Raw genomic sequence first — 12,080 nt, 5'->3', positions numbered from 1 at the left:
GACCACCATGCGACCGTTTCTCCAATCTCCATCTGCCTCATTAATTGACTTCACATGGAAAGCGATTCTCCTGCATTCCTGCAACTCTGAATTCAAGGCCAACAGTTGGTGGATTCGTGTTTCACTGTGGGCGTCGCAGGAAATGTTTTCTCCTTCTGTGTCGTCTCTCAGTTCGCCGGCTTGTTGCTTCAATTCCCACTTCTCTCGGTCATCCGTGAAATAAACACAGCAGTTGAGAGCTTGGGTGGTCGTCATTTATAACCCTCGTTAAATGCTTCAACTGCGCTATGATGACTCATTCATGACTGTGAGTTGCTGAAAACTGCAGTTCACCCATGAATTACTCAACTCATCAACTCGATCAAACATGAGAGCGCTGCTTCTTCTGCTTGAATCACCAGTCCATCACCACTCAAAAAATAAAATTTCCTCATAACACCTTATATATATGGAAAAAGTTCATGTTCAACTCTATTCTGCTTGCCCTAATTACAATTAATTTAAATTCCATCCGATTAAGGTGATCTGAAATTTTGAATTCAATTACAATTTAAATTGAATTCCAACTCATGGTCATGGAAATTATTCCGGTTCGACTATCAGTATGGTTTAACCCATTACTTGGTCATAATTCTGATTTTGGGTCAATTGGGTCAATTCCTAACCCGCCGTTTACTTAATAACACGTTGACACAGTCAGCGACCCGACTACCATTTACCAAGGCAGTTGAACTATCAACCCACTTGAGACGGACGGCGGGTCCACCATTATAAATTACAAATATTTCTATTTTTTAAATATAATATCATTAATATACTCTTGGCGTTTTATGAATCACAATAATAATAATAATAATAATAATAATAATAATAATAATAGATGGACATTTCTGAGTCAAGAATCAAGGTGTCTGACTCTAACCTTGATTAAAAAATGATGGAAAAACAAACGTTACAACTAGAAGCAATAAAAAAAATGTGAAAGAAAAAGGGGGAAATTGCATGTTATATGTACAACGAAAGAGAGATTGCTGTAAGGAAGTCGAAAGAAAAAAAGAGAGAAATAAGAAGCTTAGAAGCATGGCTGCTTCTTCCTCTTCTTCGTCTTCTTGTTCTTCAATACTTTCTCTGTCATCGAGAGCTTCATCATCATCACCTCCTCCTCCCCCACCTTCTCATCAGTCTCCTGTATTCACTCCTGTCAGTACTCATCCATCCATGCAGATTGCTGACCACAAATTTATTGCAAAAATCAATTTTGATAATAAATATAATTTTGTGGTGGTTTATGATCTTTATTTTTCATATAATAACTTGGTTTCTCTTTAGTAGTTACAGATTCGAGAAAACAACGACGAAGAAGAAGATGAAGAGCATAACCACAAAAGTGGAACCCCAATTTCCTGTACCACGGAGCAGAGCATGACCTCAAAGCACCAGCCCACACCTCTTCACAATTTCATGAAGGATATTAACAACGGCGCTAAACCCTCAGCCCCGAAGGCACCGGAAACCGATCACGACGACCGCACGGTATCCTGTAACAAGTGTCGACCCACCTCCCGCGACCGCGAGAAGATCTCGGTGGTTCCTATCGACCTCAATTTGTCCAACAAGCATCCAAAAGCTAGCCCCAATGGCATCTTTAGGACAATCTTGTCCTCCTTAACGAAGAAGAGTCCCAGGTCATCATCAGAGACATCGTCGACATCTGCCAAGGAGGAGCAATGGAAGCTCCACGTTGCAGACCTCTCGCAAAAGCTAGTTGAAGCGAACGGGAAGAGAGACGAAGCTCTTCAAGAAGCTTCTCGACTCAGGCACTCCATGGCCGAGTTAGAGAAGAAGCTCAACAAGCTTGAGATCTACTGTCACAATCTCAAGTCCGGTCTCGAGGTATACAGCAGCTCACCACTTCAAACGACAAAATATCTCAACCCCGCAATGGCGATGAGCACAGCCAATGGGCAGGAACGCCAAGACTCGCTTATTGAATCGTTTCTCAGCTCCATCTCTGAAGCTCGGATTTCTGTCCGAATTTTGAGTCGGTCACTCACCCTCCAGCTCCGTCAGATGGATAGTAAAGTGTATGAGCGTATATCTGCTCTTCTCCAACCTTACAATGTAAAGATCTCATTTTCCAAGAACCCGAGAAGTCTCTTGCTCTACTTGGAAGCACTCTTGAACCGAGCCTTCTACGAAGACTTCGAATCAATGGGGTTTCAGAAAAGCGGGTCCGAGCGTATCCTGAACCCAATGCAGAGATGCAAAGCGAATTATGCTTCTTTCACTCATCTAAGAGGGCTCACTTGGGAGGAGGTGTTGAATAAAGGAACGAGACACTTCAGTGAGGAGTTCAGCGGGTTCTGTGACCGGAAAATGAGCGAGATCGTGGCGATGTTGGAGTGGAAGCGAGCATGGCCGGAGCCACTGTTGCAAGCGTTTTTCGGAGCGGCGAAGAACGTTTGGTTGGTGCACCTGTTGGCTTGTTCGGTGCACCCAAGCTTGCCCATATATAGGGTAGATAAGGAGGTGATGTTTGACGAGGTGTACATGGAAGATATGGGTGCAGAGAAGGTTCAGAAATTGGTTCCAGCCGTGGTTGGGATTATGGTGGCACCGGGGTTCTACGTTTATGATAACGTGGTCAAGTGTAAAGTTCTGTGCAGGTATGTACAGTAGCAGCTTTAATCAGGGTTAATCACACCCTAAATTAATTAATACTGTAAATTAAGAGAAGGGTTTTGAGGGTCTGTTTGTTTGTCGATAATACCAAAGACCGTTTTCGGAAAAAGATCGGCGTTTTCTACTTTTCACCTTACTTTAGTACCTGTATGGCTGTATCCAACTCTCTATATGGCCCATGCATGATCTTGTGTTTTGTCTAGATGACCCGAAGCTGCCTTGCGATTGGTTATATGATTACTTTTCTGTTCTACCATATCCCCACATCTTACTACATATTGTACTTTTTATCATACCAACAGGAGCCTCTCTGAAATTTATGCATCGATTCCTTGTAATGACCCGTTTTGGGAGGCATTCAGCTTTCACTATAGATGTTCATTCGGTTGATTCGGTTTGAAAATGGAACCTAAATTGACATTTTAATTAGGCCATTTTTAAAAGCTGAATTGATCTTAAAACCGAATCGAATTGAACCAAATTCAAATTGGTTTGATTTGGTTTTAAATTGGTTAATTTAGTTAATTAAAAGTTATTTTATATTAATATTTATTACTAAAATATATTATTATTTATATTTAAAATACATATTATATATTAATATTAATATATTATTAATATATAGTAATGTTAATATTAATGTCAATATTTAGAATAAAAAATAAATATATGTATTTATTTCAATTAATTAATTCAGTTTTCAGTTCAATTTGGTTGAAAATTTTTCCAAACAGAACTATTTTTAAAATTAATTATCAAACTGAGCCAAACTAAAAATCAAATAAACCAAACCCAACTAGCTTATTCAGTTTGATAACCAAATTTGAACAGATCTTTGATAACCAAATTCAAATCTCCACCCCACAATGTCCCACAGTACATTCCTGCCGTGTATTGAGAATATCTCCCAATGATAGTATCAGAACTGATTATGTCATCATCGGGAGATGTTCTCAATACAAGGTGGGAGGGTTTCAATATTGGTTGAATTGCATTGACTCGGCTACTTCAAGTTATTAAAAATACCTTCATCAAAAGTTGATTTCTCATTTTATGTAAGATTATTTTAGGCTTTCGGGGTTTTCACCAAACACAGGCAGTTTAACGGCTTTTTGTGTAAGGCCTACCTTCCAATGTGAAATCAGAAGCCACTGCATGAAAACCCTCCCAAATGAGCACTAAAACCAACTTCACCATAAAATCGATTTCTTCGATGAATGAAAGTCTATTTGGGTTTCTGTTCAAGTTCCTTTTAATTTAGATTTGGGATGAATGGAAACCCTCCCAAATCACACAGGCATTTAATCTGTTCACGTTCCTTTTAATTTAGTTTGGTTCCAATTCAAACCTGGTCCATTGAAACCTATGTTCTTATCTTCTATTAATGGATCAGATAATGGCTCAGTTCAATATAAATTCATTATGAACGGACCAGGTCCAATCCAATATGTCATATTGGTTCGTCCAGTCTGTCCAAATTCAATATGTCTTATTGGTCTGTACAATCTACAAATTGATTTTGATTTGGAGGAATCCAATCCAAAACCAGTCCATTGACACTCCTAAATCGGACTTGTTTTTAATTAAAGGAAAACTTGTTGTAATTAGGAGAAAACTTATGGCATATGTTCTCCGAATAGGAAAATGAGCACAACTCTATATAAAATAGGAAGGGGGAAGATTAAGGTTTTTGTTTGAGACTCTCCTACCTCTCTTAAACCCTAATCTCTAATAGAATTGCTAGCACAACGTCTGCTTTATGTGAACTGATTTAGAGTTGTAAATTAATTTGGATCTGAACATTCTTCCAAGTAAATTTTTTGAGTGCAAATCGATGTACAAATAAGTATGCATTTTAGATATTTATTGAAACTAGGGTTCAGTGCACCACCATAGACGGTGTGATCTTGGTTATTCAAGATTCTATTAATTTAGTTTTTTCAGCCCACAAAAGATTTACAAGAAACCAATAGAATCTTTCAATATATAATATATATGAAATACACACATCAGTCAGTTCAGTTAATCAGATTTTTCGGCTTTTTAATTGATGAGCACACCTACTTAATTGGCATGCATTTTAGGAGTGAAAATGGATGATTTGGGTTGGGTTATATCTTACATGAGGGTAGAAGGCCCGTCCATCCACCAACCACCAACATCCAGTAATACTTTAAACTCTCCTTAACCTACCAACGTTGACCCATTGCATATTTGGACCTATTTAAATACATCCTCGACAAGGAAAAATTAAGGATTGAAAAGATATGTAAACCAATTTCTTTCATGTTAGTTTCCTTATCAACAAAAAGAAAAAAAATACTAAAAGAACCCATCGACCCAAATGGATAACCATAACCCAACTCTTTTAGTTGACTCAATGGGTTGTTCGGCCCATATTCCACCCACATCTTAAATATATGGGTTTGGGTGGATGACAAGTGGATGGGTTGGATATATCAAGTGGGTTGGTCAGAAATTGCCATCCTTGGTTACAAATGGTTATTATACCTAGATTTAAGCTGAAACGTCAAAAAGATCCATGGGCAATATTTGATAACTTTATCCAATAATTCATCAATTCTTATCATCATCATCCTAGCCTTATCCCAATTATATGGTGGTTGGCTACATGAGTCCTGTTTTGCTATTCTTAGGGAGTGCAAGTCAAGTGGGTTGGGCTGGATTTATGGTCAATCGAGATCCAATCCTAAGATTTAGGCCCAAGGCCTGGGCCTAGAATAAGTCTGAGGTCAAGCCCGACTTTCTCAACCCAAGCCTAACCCGCATTTTAATTTGATGCACTCAGGTTGGTCAATGAACATACTCTAAAATTATACATGTATTTTTGCATTTATCTAACTACACACATACACACAAATATGTATGTATGTATATATATAAATACATATCTATATATGTAATTATGAATGTATATAATTGGGTTAGGCTTGGGCTACCTAAGGCTCAGCCTGAATGATAAGAAATTCCCAAATTCTTGGGCCTAAGCCCAACCCATGTAAAATTCCCGGCTCAATTGGGCCTGCCCAAGTTGCATCCATAGCCATTTTGCTTTGTTTAAAGCCATATCCATTGTTTAATTACTGTGATTAAATCATTTCTTACTACTTCTACCCATGTTCTTTCTGATATACCCCTAGACCTTCTAACTCCTCTAGTTTGCTATAAATCACCTTTTTTGTTTGTTGTGCAATTTCATTTGCATTGATGCAAATGCACGGGAGTGTAAATAAGTTTAGTCCAAACTTTGGTTTAACTCGGCTATAAGTTTTAGTTTGTCTCATTTATTTACAATGTAGATAAAGTAAAATAAAACCTAATCAAGCAAAATAAAATAAAACCCAAAGCAAAAATGAACTAAAAGTTACAATTTTCTCATTGGCACTCCAATGCATTTGTACTAGTGCAAATGAAATTGCACCACAAACAAATATAGCCTTACATCTTGTGCCATGATTAAAGGCCGTGTTTGGTTGGACATAAAATATGTTGCAAAATCATTATTTTAGAAAAATATCAATATAGATGTTCTAGTTCCAGTTGTCACTAAAATATTAAAAAAAAGCAAAATATATCAAAAACTAGAGTGAGAACGGGTGTAATATGGGAAAAAACCTATATGGCTTCCAGCTTGATTTTGATGTTTCATCAACAACTTGATATTTTATAAAAAATGAACTAAAATTTAGACTATTATTCAGGCTACCATTTAATCTCACCCACCCTCTCTACTTATGGCATTGATCCGGTGATTGGTCTGCCTTGCAATTCTTTAAGGTTTGAAAAATGATTTTCAGTGAAAATGAAGGCGATGTTTGGTTTAATTCTCATTATTTCTCATTTCTTATTCAAGATGAAATTCTAAAATGTACAAGGATGGGGTAAAAATAGGTAGAATGAGAAAATATTACTATGAACCAAATACTTTTTCCTAAAAATGAATTCTTTTCAAACTAACAAGTGTCCCATGTTGCTCATTTTCATTCTTCAAAAAAACTACGTCAGTATTCATAAACCGCCAGCCTAGGCTCCAACAATCAATGTTTATCAGATTGCATAAATGTTTTGTAAAAGTACTTTCGTAAAAGTGCTTTTATAAAAGTACTTTCGTAAAAGTAATTGTATAAAAGTGCTTTCATAAAAGTGCTTTTATAAAATTGCTTCCGTCAAGGTGATTTTATAAAAATACTTTTATAAAAGTACTTTTGTAAAAGTGATTTTATAAAAGTACTTTTTCATGTAAAAGTATTTTTATAAAAATGTTTTTGTAAAAGTGCTTTCGCAAAAGTAAACATTTATGGCAACAATTTTATAGGTAGAATGTTCTCAAAAAATGAAAATGAGCAAGATGGGGATGATTATTTTTCATTTTGCAGGTGTGAGTTTCGAGATGCTCATGGTCGGCTCAAAGTGTTGGAGTCGCCACCCATTTTTTAGAAAAAATGGGCCCTCATTTTTTGGTTCGGAAAGATTCGAATTGAGCCTTTGATAGTGGCTCCGTCCTTAACCAAGGAAAGCACTTAACTGAGAGATCTTGAGTTCAAAGGATTGGGAGAGGAAAGGTGTTAGGCCTCTCTCCAAGCTGCTATAGCGACCCAAAAAATTCAAGTTTAAATTATGGAAAAACGCAAATTAACAGGATTGCTCAAAACTCCTAAAATCTGATAAAAATGTTTCCAATTTCGCCCAGAATTGATTTGAGGTAATGTTATCGAGTCTTAGGTACTGGTTTCCCTAAGACCCTCGCCTCTTTACCTCTTTTTCTCAATCTGGAGGAAGCTGGGAATGCATTTTCCCAAGATTTTAGGGCTTTAAACAATATGAAATTAAACTAAACACAGAGAGAGTGGAATAAGAGACTTACCTCTCGTGTACAACCTTGAAACCAACTTTCCAGCAACTGAAAGGACTTCAAAACGTAACTTGAGCAAGGCAGGAGATAAGCTAAGCATTTCTAGTGTTAAGTTGGAGAACAGAGGATGAGGCTTGAGTTTGGTTTCAGGGATTTTGGGATTTCAAGCAAAATGTGATGTTACAGAAGTTGGAAAACTACCCTCCTCCCCTTTAAGCTCGAGCTGGGCCTCTATTTATAGGGAAAGTGGAGGGAGATGGATTTGAAACTCGTCAAGCTACAATGTTTGTGATTTAATAAAGTTTTTTCATTGAAATAGGTAAGGATTTTGAGAGAGAGAAGGGCATGCAGTTGACCCTTCCTTCTTTGTACAACAAATCTTCTCGATTTTGGGTGGTTTCTTATGGGTTTTGTGCATCCAATGAGGGATTAGGGCATGTCAGACGTTACAACCCTGTATTGGGGTTGATAGTAGCAAAAACATATATCTGATGAACTTTTAAAAGAGGTTTTGTCCTTTCTTAGTTTTAAGTGGGGGCTTATTTGGTATTTTGAGCTCTTTAAGTCTATTAGGCTCAAATTCATTGGTTCAGGTGTTTTAATGGGGTTAAGCATGGAGTTGATGTCAGTCCCCTCCCACTTAAGATGCTAAATTGGACAGTTGATGTGGCAATTCAATTTGGTGCATCAAAATAGTATCTCTCTAGTTTAACAATCAAATGGATGAATTTAGTCATGGAATTTGGGGTGCTGTGGTTTTTTGGGTCTCTGAATGCAATGGCAAGGTCTGATTGGTCAAATAAGGCTTGGATGATGAAGATTCATGACATGTGAGCGTTTGATCAATCAAGATTCGTCAAAAGAGAATCTAGGCTCGATGTTGGGTCAAACAAGGGAGTTTTAGGATTAAATTAAGTGGGTAGGTATGAATTGGGCTTATGAACCTATTGGAAGGGTTTGATCATGTTAGGCATGTGCAAATCACATGTTAGGCATGTTAGGCATGTGCAAATCTCTAATGGATGATTGGCTAAATATAGGAATTTAGGGTCGAAATTTTGCATGCTTAGTTGTTTGAGGATTTTGTTTCACATGATGGACTCCAATTGGGGATCAAGTACGGTGATGTGGCATAGTCAAAGCCATCGAGAGGGAATCATGTAGATTTAGCGGTGGATTTATGGGCACTTGGGATAAAATTTGGTTTTTTAGATTCTTGGTATGTTTTAAAGTGATTGGCATGGTCTGATCAGGCATCCAAAATGCAGGAGATGGGTCAAAGAAGGGACTAAGCAAAATCGAGTGCTAACAGCGGGCTACTCAATTTTTGTGCTATGGGGCTGATTTTTCATTCTAAAAAGAATGTGGCCCATGGCAAGAATTTTGAGACCATTCACTCTAATGTTATTCATTCTTGTCTAGAATGAGCAAGAATTAAAAGAATGAGGCACAGAGTAGTGAAAATCACGATGGTAATAACAATTTTTTCTTCGTTATGGGGCCACAATGGGGTATCCCATCCCCCAAGCCCATGTAGGGGTGTCAATTGGATTGGATTTGGTCCAATCTGATCCAACCTAAAGTGAGTCCATTACAAATGGACTACATCCAATCCAATCCAATAAATATTTTGGACCAATCTGGATTAGTCCAATTCAATATCTGGACTGCCCAATCTGTTGAAATTTTGTTTTAATTTAGATTAGTTCTGACTCAAACCTGCTCTATTGACACCTAAATTTTTATCTTCTACCAATGGACCAGATATTAACTCAATCCAATCTAATATAAATTCATTACAGATGGACCAGGTACAATCCAATCTAATAAACCCTTTGGATCATTAAGGACTGGTCAATTCAATATGCCTTGTTGGTCCGTTCAATCTGTCAAAATTGATTTTGATTTGGACTGATCCAATCCAAAACCGTTCCATTGATACCCTTACCTACCCCAAATCCTGGTGCACAACCAGCCGAAGACCTTTCCACCAACCTATTGACATAACAATGTTTGATCCTTCGCCTTTACGTTGCAATAAATTGGAAAAGATATGATATCGAAAATATAACTGACCAATAAATTGGAATCATAAAACTCTTTCCATACAATCCACATGTCAATAATCAGCTAAGCTGTTTGGATCATGGGATGAATGGTTCAACTGGATAGTTGGGCCAATGAAACAATCTAGACTTCAGCACTATCATTGGACCAATTAATCCATCACCATTCCAACCGATTCGTTTAGGTCGGATTTGGATATCTGTTTAACATTTGAAAATATGATCCATTTATTATTCGGATCTGATTTCGGTAAACCCCTGTCCAAATTCGAATGGACGCGTTTGCACTTTGCAGCCTCTCTCTGGCGTCTGCAACTATAAGTTGCTTTTCTCGTAAGTAGATGCATTCCGTTATATGCGTTGTTCAATTGTCAACGTCGGCAGCGCCATGTGAATAAGGCTTGTTTGGCCTTCTCATTAAAAGAAGAGCAAGCAGTAACTGCATCAAAGAAGATAAGAAGGAAAGAAACGCTTCGATTCCAATTCCAGGTGAATTGATCGGCGAACATGGAAGGGGGGAAAGGAACGGTGTGTGTTACAGGTGGAGCAGGGTACATTGCCTCATGGTTGATCCAGAGATTCCTTCAACAGGGCTACTCTGTTCGCACCACTGTTCGAGCGGATCCAACTACTTTCTTCTTTATTCGTAACTTCTTTCTTTTCTTCCTGTTGTTACAAACTATGATATTTACAGGAGACTGGAGCTTCAGAAAACACATTGAATGTGTTTTGGGCATCTGTCAGTTCTTCAAGGTTACCTACTAATCCATTTTCTTCTTTTTCAAAACCAGAGTTCGAGGAAGACGTAAATCATCTTAAAATCCTACTGGGTGCATCCGAGAAGCTCCAAATCTTTGAAGCCAATCTCGACAAACCCGACAGCTTTGAACCTGTAGCCGATGGCTGCATAGGAGTCTTTCACGTTGCACATCCCATTGATTTGGAAGGGAAGACTCCATTGAACACTGTGCTTAAAACATCAGTAGAGGGAACGCTAGGCATCCTCAAGGCATGCCTGAATTGTAAGATGGTGAGAAGAGTCATTTACACTTCCTCTGCCTCGGGCTGCTTTTACCATCAACAAGGACATTGGGAGATTGAAGAAAAAGTGTGGACAGATGTGGTGGATTTCTTCAGAGCATTTAATCTTCCTTGCACTGCGTATGCTGTTTCTAAGACCGTCATAGAAGGGGAAGTTCTTCGGTTTGCTGATGAACATGGATTAGATGTTGTTACAGTGCTTCCTTCCATGGTGGTCGGTCCCTTCATGAGTCCCAAATTCTCCTATGGTTTATCCATGGCTCTGGCTTTGCTGTTAGCTATGTACCTTTTTCCTCTTCCTCACATTGGTCTCCTTTCCCATTGGGCCTAGTGCCAATTAGGTTCTCGAACTTTAAAACATGACAATTCAATACCTGAACATTCAAAATGTGTCAACCCAGTACCTATTGTTAACCAGCCTTTAAGTGACATTTGAAAAGACACAAATGCTCTTCAAATGTCATCGAATTTTCTTTTCCAACTGATGGTGCGCAATCTGGCTGCTCCTAGCTGGAGGATAGCTCGAATGCTGGTTGCTAGTTGACTGGTCAAACTGCAAGACAGATGGATCAGAGAACCCGGGGTAGCTTGCCCTACGAGGTTGCTCCGATGCTTAAGTCAATACTGTATATGGGTTGCGAGCTGAAATCTTGAGAATTAGAGAGCTAGAATGCACTAAATCGCGCGTACCTAGGTCTAAGGGGCTGATGGCTTTATATAACTAGGTTGTCGTGGGTCAACCAAAATGCTCCCTGAATCTTCGGACCGAACCGTAGGGATCTGTTACGCTTTGGAAGGCGGAAATCTCGCTAGCTGATAAGGCTTACTGTTTTCCTCCGATTCAGGTGGGATGAGGATAATGCCTACGGTTATGCGGCGTGATCCCGAAAGGTTCGGAGACGACTGGCTAGCTTCTAGAGATCTGCTACATGTCATTTCAGCAGGTTTAGTCATCCCGAGATTCTCGAGCTTTGGTGCTATCCGAGGTAATCGAGGCACCCGAGGTGACCTAACCTATTGAGGTGGTCAGGGATTTGACCCGACCTCCCAAGATGGCCAGGGATTTGAGCCAACCTCCCGAGGTGGCTAGGGTTGCTGACTCATGTGTCTAATCGCCAGGTTGAGTCCACGTGTCCTCTGCTTACCAGGTCGGGCCAAATTACCCCTCATCAATAGTCCCCCACTCCCCGTGCCAAAGGTCCCGACTCAGTGCGGGGAGTTCATGGCAAGCTCAAGTGGATTTGGCCCAAATTCCCTCTGGTTCGAAGCCCGGTCCAATGGTCAGACCATGATGACTCATCCAGTTCGATTGGGAAAACTGGATCACGTTTTGGGGACGTGCAGACATCATGCGGGTTATAAACTCCGTAGACGTCAAAATGTGCGCTCAACCGATTTTGGCCTCAGGAGGTGTGCAA

At 39.1% G+C, this 12,080-nt stretch overlaps 1 protein-coding gene and 1 pseudogene across 3 annotated transcripts; both read left to right on the top strand.

Annotated features, from left to right (window-relative positions):
- Positions 1–914: 914 nt before the first annotated feature.
- LOC148880256 (IRK-interacting protein-like) lies at positions 915–2,791 on the top strand. Of its 3 annotated transcripts, none has more exons than XM_088962124.1 (2): positions 915–1,200; positions 1,333–2,791. In XM_088962124.1, exons 1-2 carry the CDS (start codon positions 1,003–1,005, stop codon positions 2,677–2,679), a joined length of 1,545 nt encoding a protein of 514 aa, XP_088818250.1. In that variant the 5' UTR covers positions 915–1,002; the 3' UTR covers positions 2,680–2,791. The 3 variants fall into 3 exon arrangements, with proteins under 3 accessions (XP_088818250.1, XP_088818251.1, XP_088818253.1); XM_088962125.1 differs by having other exon boundaries at positions 916–1,200; positions 1,339–2,791; XM_088962127.1 differs by having other exon boundaries at positions 917–1,200; positions 1,330–2,791.
- A 7,337-nt stretch (positions 2,792–10,128) lies between these two features.
- Positions 10,129–10,993, top strand: LOC148880255 (noscapine synthase SDR1 pseudogene; annotated as a pseudogene).
- The last annotated feature ends 1,087 nt before the right edge of the window (positions 10,994–12,080 follow it).

This window comes from Nelumbo lutea, chromosome 1 (genome assembly GCF_056320005.1).
Source record: "Nelumbo lutea isolate HS-2025 chromosome 1, American lotus-T2T, whole genome shotgun sequence".
Taxonomy (NCBI): Eukaryota; Viridiplantae; Streptophyta; class Magnoliopsida; order Proteales; family Nelumbonaceae; genus Nelumbo; species Nelumbo lutea.
This window is presented reverse-complemented; position numbering and strand designations above follow the sequence as displayed.

What these genes read in the sequence shown, in the direction of transcription:
- LOC148880256 (XM_088962124.1), top strand. Translation starts at nt 1,003, where the DNA reads ATGTTATATGTACAACGAAAGAGAGATTGCTGTAAGGAAGTCGAAAGA. An exon ending in AGTCTCCTGTATTCACTCCT is followed by an intron (nt 1,201 to 1,332) that starts GTCAGTACTCAT and finishes TCTCTTTAGTAG; the next exon opens with TTACAGATTCGAGAAAACAA.